The sequence below is a fragment of the Bactrocera oleae genome, chromosome 2, assembly GCF_042242935.1.
Source record: "Bactrocera oleae isolate idBacOlea1 chromosome 2, idBacOlea1, whole genome shotgun sequence".
NCBI lineage: Eukaryota > Metazoa > Arthropoda > Insecta > Diptera > Tephritidae > Bactrocera > Bactrocera oleae.
The window spans coordinates 1,971,246-1,978,447 of record NC_091536.1 but is presented as its reverse complement, the minus strand read 5'-3'; the positions used below and the strand labels follow the sequence as shown (position 1 = coordinate 1,978,447).

General features: G+C 37.5%; 1 protein-coding gene across 1 annotated transcript; it reads left to right on the top strand.

Moving 5' to 3' along the window:
• The first annotated feature begins 3,579 nt into the window (after window positions 1-3,579).
• LOC106622545 (monocarboxylate transporter 9) lies at window positions 3,580-5,948 on the top strand. Its single transcript, XM_014241765.3, has 5 exons — window positions 3,580-3,741; window positions 3,809-4,843; window positions 4,905-5,049; window positions 5,527-5,647; window positions 5,708-5,948. Exons 1-5 carry the CDS (start codon window positions 3,664-3,666, stop codon window positions 5,919-5,921), a joined length of 1,593 nt encoding a protein of 530 aa, XP_014097240.3. The 5' UTR covers window positions 3,580-3,663; the 3' UTR covers window positions 5,922-5,948.
• The last annotated feature ends 1,254 nt before the right edge of the window (window positions 5,949-7,202 follow it).

Sequence of the window (7,202 nt, the reverse complement as noted above, 5' to 3'; positions counted from 1 at the left end):
CTTGTGTTTCTTTGTCTAAACTTTTCGGGAAATGTTTTTCATTTACCAAAACTGGCCACAAAGTACAAGCAAATGCACCATTAAACTTGGTCTAGCAGAAGTTGTATCCAGAAGCTATAAAAAGTTTTACGCAAAACTTTCTTGGCTATAATAACTGACCCAAAAGCAACTGACCACTACAATCCCTACACCAACAAAACATAAACAGATTGCGCCACACAATGGATGGCACTTGGATCAGAAGACAAGGATTTATATGCCACAATGCAAGCACGCTCACACATATATGCTCATACTCACACACACTTACCTCGAGTTGTCGAGCAGTCTGCAGACTTGCACTTGGAACTTGCAGCTAAAAGATGAAACTTTTGTTTGCTTCTGGCAAATGGCGAAAAAGACTGCACACCAGCGCCTACGAAAAATATGTGTGGAAGTGTACTAGAGTGGGGGCATTTTTAATATTTCCTTACCGATTTTTATTCAAGCAACGAACAGTTTTTCAGCTTTGATATTTCACTAGGTTTGGATTCACAGGGTCTGGATAGTCAGAGATAGAAACATTCCTTAAGTCATGGCTGAGCATAGGAAAGTAGTAATATGTTCCATATAATTAGTAGATTAAAATCCGATAGTAGATAAGCCGATATTTTTTTCATATACTAAATACATGTTTAATAAAGCTTAAAAGAGATTCACATTCCTTACTTGCGTAATAAGTTGAAAATTTAAATATTTTGAGGATTTCAGACTGGTCTAACTATTTAAGTGTACATTACTAATTAAGTTTAAAAATCTTGCTTTTAAAACTTAACTAGCTATCACTTATTTGTATGAAAATAAAATAAATATCTCTAAAATACTCACCGCGTATCCTAGAAGAGTCTACTTAATCAATTTTGTTTAAGGGGGCTATTTATTGGACCAATCCTAATTAATCTCTTCATATAACCAAAAACAAACGTTAACTAAGAAAAAAGTTATCGGCATTTGAAAATTGTAAATAGTGAAAGAAATTCATAGTAGGTTAAAACCGATTGGAAACGAAAGAGGTTTTTTGTACAAGATTAAAATAAATAAACCCAAAAACTTGGACATTTGAATTTTTCATATACATTTTGAGGTTATGTGACAAAGGTGTAAATATAAAAGTTATAGATCTTTTTATTACCTACAACTTTGATATTTTCTATCGAATTTTTGCCGGCAATCGCGATAAACCGTTTTTAACCCTTAAAAATTCAACCATGCCGCTTCTCCCTTCTTCTTTTCTCTCATATAAAATTACGAAACTGCAGAATTAGACTGGGTTTACAGACGGAATCTTTTGTTGTCGTCCCCTCGCCTACAAAAAATCGTTTTGGGCGACAAAAGTTCGGTGTCTTGATTTAAAAAACCACCCTAACACCCGCAGACACATATGTGATACATACCATACATATGTTATGCCTGCATTTACGTGCTGCTTGTGCCCAGCTGCGGTTGTTTTAATAATATATTGCGATTTTATTTATTTGACAACAACTAACATTCCCTTCAGAGTTGCCACATGTTTTTGATAATGAATACCAAATTCAAGAATTTTAGTCGAAATTACTCCGATGCCAACAAATTTTAAATACTTAACTGCACAACCAAACCGCAAAGAGCTTTCAGAGCATGACACACAGTGGCACTAAGAACAACTTGCAAAAAATAATAACAATTCTACCATCATTTGGTAAGTTCGAGTGTAATCAATTTTTGTTTTCACCGCAGCATCTCAGGCAGTCGTTGCGGCGTTTACTTCGTGGCGGGCCTCTATTTGTTCACCGGAATTAAGTCAAAAAGTTTTGCCGAGCAGCAGATGTGTGCAAATAAACTTACACACCTACACATTTCCAATAGAGACTGCAATGGGGTGTCGTGCGCTTAATGCAAGAAAGCCTTCTGGGGCAAGTTAATTGGTTGCAAGCGGTAGCTGATATGATATTGATAGCATTTTGAAATTCGAAAACTTTGCTACACTAAAGCACAACTTTTGAGAGCTACAGCAGACTCTGCGGATTCGTGTAATGAGGTTTGTGTGAGCCTTTTAGGAACTATAGAAGCTGACCTGCCTGCACCCCTTTCTTCAGCAACGAGCAATCTAACTAAATTTACAGTTAATTGCAAAGCCTCCCACATCAGATGAACGCAACGGGAACGACTCGTGTTTCAACATTAATTGAACACAAATTTCGCCATTGAATAAGCAATTGCAATAATTTAATTGCGAACAAGTTTATTTTCGGCAGACTAGCGAAGGTTAGGCGTTGTCCTTTACCTCAGTGAAGTAAATTTCAGTTAAGAGCAAAAGATTTCATTGATTTTCGAAAGTTTATATGAAGTTAGTCATAAGAGGTATTAAATCACTATACTTGAGATCACTAGTTCTTCTTTAATAAGGAAGACATAAACTAAATGATAGTCATATTTAGTCTGCCTCTTCTCTGCCCTTAATTTTTGGAACATTGCGCTCTTGTCAAAAATCACAAGTAAGAATTCAGAAAAATTTACATAACCTACTGTAAGCGAATGTAAACACAATGACAGATATTTAAATCCAAAGGCTTTATTTGTTCTTTTCACGACATCACATTCCAGTAACGGTATGTGAATGGCAACATAAGTTCCAAGTGACCTTTTGTAGTTGATGATAACACGTAAAAGTGATAAAATTAAATGCAATACTATTTGAGTTGGATTCAAGTGTCATCAAGGGTCTACTCCTATATAATGGGCATTTTTACTGGAAGTAACTCTTGAGAAGGACAAAGAAAATTTACGGTATTAAATCGTGTCATTTGCAGAAAATTAACTTTTGTAGACGCTTCGTGTGGGTGACATCCAAACATCCTTTCAAATTAGGCTTGTTTTAATTTGCTGGGAGCAAGCAATTATTTTCCACATAATTAAAAAAAGTAACCTTAAAATTTACTAACTTATATGCTACGAAGCTAATGCAATTTTTATTAATTTTAATATATTTAAACTAACAGTACAATTGAAACTCTAGTTTGGCACAGTATGCCTTCGCCTTCAAGTGAAAAGGTTGGCGATAGCTGTATTATGGTCTTAGGATGCAATGACTGCTAGTGGATCCGGCTAGTTGTGTGCATTTGTTGAAACATTGATCAGATTAAGTTGACCATTCAGTCAGTATAATGCTTCAGGGATACATAAAATTCCGGAAGAAGAAAAGTATAATGTTTTGCGGAACATTTAATTAAAACTCGATGTTCTTCATTTATAAAAAATAATATATACTTACGAAGCAGTTTTTTTATTTTTAAAAACTAGAAAGTGAATTTAGTGCTTTTGTTCCAACTACTGCAAAATATTTACCAACTGCAAATTTATGATTTTATGTCCCAAGGTGTGGGGCATAAAATTTTATCGTTTTGAATGTTGTGCAATTTAAATAAAAGTGTCACAGCATTTGTCAGAAAACATCAAAGGTGTACTTGGATTGTAAAGTGTGGGAGTTCTGCTTCCGTTACGCATTTTACAATAGATACTTATCTTATCACTTGGTTGAATTCTATTTACGTGATAAAAATATGGTAGACTGAGTGTATGAAGACACTGAGAATGCTACCGAAGATCAGTCAAGACTTCGCAATTAGAGTGTGAGGTTGTGAAATGAAGACGCAAACGCGACTAGTGGCGCCAGATGGCGGCTGGGGAGTTTTCGTGTGCATCGGAATGGCGTTACCATTTGTAGGTCAAAGCAAGCTAAAATTTCTTACTTGCAATATGCAAACGAAATTAACGAATTTTCTCATAGATCAGTGGTTTAGCTGCATTGCCCTCGTTTGGACTTATCTTTGGTGACTTTCTGCATAGTATCGGTGCTGAAACCAGCGCTGTGGCCTTCATCACCAGTGCCTTCTTTTGTGCCTTCAGCTTTGCGGGTCTCTTTTCAGGATTGCTGTTTAACCGATACGGTCTACGTGCTGTCGGTTTGCTAGGCGGCGGTTTGTACTTTTCTGGCTCGCTCTTACAGATATTCGTGCGTTCCACGTGGGAGCTGCTGTTCGCCTTCAGCGTTATTCAGGGCTCTGGTTTCGGTCTCATTGTGCCCACATCGTATACGACCTTCAACAACTACTTCGTTGAGAAGCGGGTGATGTGGATGAGTTTTGCACAGTCGCTTATCGGCGTTGGCACTATGTTCTATCCGGTTGGCATGCAAAAATTAATGGAGTTCTACGGATTTCGTGGTTGTTTGCTAGTTTTGGCAGCAATTAACTCCCACGCTATCCTGGGAATGTTGCTAATGCAGCCCGTAGAATGGCATATGCGGAAGGTTACCGTACACATCGAGCAGATTTTTACAAGTATCTGCAATGAAGATGTAAAGCATTTGGGAAGTGAAGATAACACTCTGACTCTAGGCAGAAACGTAAATAATAATCAATATAAGAAATATAATGAACGAGATACGCCCGTTATGGAATCCAACAATTTGTCGCCGCTAATACATGGTAAACCTCGCTCGTTAGCTACAAGTATATCGAGAGAGGATGTGAAAAAGATCTCAAGCCGCGCGTCAAGCATAACAAGCCTTGGTAATTGGACCGGTCCAATTGTTGTGCGCGACGCTTCACCGGAAATGACGCCGTTTCAATCAATGCTTGCGGTTAATACAGTTGAAGAAGAGCGCAGCTGCTGGCAAATTCTAGTGAACTTCTTGGATCTAAAGTTGCTAAAGAAACCTATTTACCTTAACATTGTATTGGGTATTTCATTTGCGCTCTACTCTGATATTGCGTTTTTCACGCTGCAGCCGCTATACCTCTTTGAGTTGGGTTTCACAAAGGTACGTAATTCCATTATTTGTATTCGTTGTTGTCGGACTTGTATAACCAAAATAATTCTAGCCGGATACCGCCAGCATTATCGCCATCGGGGCCGCTGCTGATTTAGCTTCACGCATATTTTTAGCATTCTCCGCCATATTCATTCAAATGCCATCCCGTTACATATATCTGGCCGGTTCCTTCTTTACAGTCATAGCGCGCTTTGGTAAGTACCGCCGGCCTTGACACACTTGTTGTCATCGATTACCGTTCGCTTACAATTTGCCCACGAAAATATGTTGACGAATTGGGGAAGATTTCTCCGATGAATTATGATGTTCTAAAGTTTATCAGTATCAAACGCTTCCTCAGCCAGATAGTACGATAGTGATATCCGTTTTCATATTTATTACCGCTAGGGTATATATTACACGACTAAACTGGTGTACGTTGAACCCACCGCGTAGTACAGAGAAGTAAGTGGTTTGTGAACATACCGATATGCGTACTCTGCGTCCCGAGCGTAATCAATATTTACTTTGGCTGAGATAAACGGGTATGAAATACGATACCACAGCCACTCGCCGTTTTGTGGGTGGACACACAAATATTCCCGCGTATTTGTTTTTCTGTGACTATATTTGGGCCCACACATGCATTGAGTTCACTAAAAGTTTTGCTTTCATTTTTGTTTTGATTTCAGCATTTTTAAATGTATTCAGCTACGCGGACATGGTCTGCACTACAGCTGCAATGGGATTTTTACGTACTTGGATTCATGTGCCACTGCCTCTTGTCTTCGCCGAGTACTTGCCAAAGGAGAGGTAAGACCTGAAAGCGTAAATAATGGCAATGAGTTTAACAAATTTTCCACTCTCTCGCAGATTCGCAACTGGTTATGGCTTGTTCATGTTCCTGCAAGGCAATATAATGTTCGCCGTTGGTCCTCTGGTGGGCTATTTGCGCGACCTAACACAAGACTACATTGTGACCTTTCATTGTCTGAACTTCTTTATGGCGCTTTGTGCAGTGCCGTGGCTTATAGAGATAGTTTATGTTAAATTTAGGAGAAAAAACAATTTTAACATTGAAAAATAAACAAGTTACAAATTTTGAGGTTTTAAATTTTTGTTTCCTTGAGTAAGTGCCTTGTATTAAACATTTCTATATAGGCTAGAGTTCTATTTGAAAGATATTGAGCGAACATATTTTATATAAGGACTTATACACATTTTTTATCAGCCTTCCTTCATTTATGATTAGCTTAGCCACTAACCCATCAGGACCCGCGATGTTGCTACTCGAGCTTTCTCATTTGTGAGAATTTCAGGTTTTCTCGAACGTTTTAATTCTTTCTTAACCGATTCGGTCATAATTTATGGCAAAGCTTTATCCACTTATGAAATAAAATATAGTACATAATTTACCTCAATATGCATTTTTCAAGTACCCTACTGTGAGCTTTTCAATATTTACTCACTAATCCTCAATAACCATGGATCCATTCATTATGCGCCCAAACACGCTTGCTTGGTCCTTTCAACAATTTTAACGGAAATTTGTTGCAATAAATTTATGCCTACAAACAGTTATCCATTAATGCCGCTAATTAATTAAATTCGGTGGCAATTCATCGAGTTATCGAGCACTGGCAACAGTTGCCGCCATCCGATTTTTATTACACACGTCCACACACGACCACACCATCTCGGGCTCATTAGTGTTTTACCGCTCATTTGCGATTAGTTGATATTTATGTCGCGTGCAATCCCAAATATTTACATAGATATGCACGAGTAGATGTAAGCTTTAGTCCATGCATTCCAGTAATTTGGTTTAAATGGCTTATGTAGTTTTGATATATTTACTATTGTTGATACTTTTTGTTGCTGTTGCGTTGTTGAAATTCCTATTAACAAACTATACCTACATAAATTTTCCGGCAGTGGCTTCCCATAACTCAAGTACTTCTGTATAGAATTTCTAATTAATTGCCTATTTAATGGAATATAAATTATTTTCAATACTTTAATTGAAAGTTAAGGTTCGAGTAAGGAGCGATAATAATAGCAGGCTATCTAATATGCTGGCCTCTCATATACACGTGTAGCAATTTCAGACAGTCGAAGAGTTCTTTAGATATGGCATTTTAAGTGATGCGAGTTTTGGTACTTCCAAAGAATTTTCTCACTCACTATTTTTTACGAAAAAGAGTTGTTATTGGTAACAAAATCGAGTACCATCGTCCAGTCCATCGTTAGTGACCATGGCGAGGTAATTGCCAAAACATTTTATACTCTCGCAACTTGCAAGGATCAAAACCCGGGAAATTAGTTCAGATGTTGGCAAAATTGTATATTAAAGGAAGTATTGATCCGA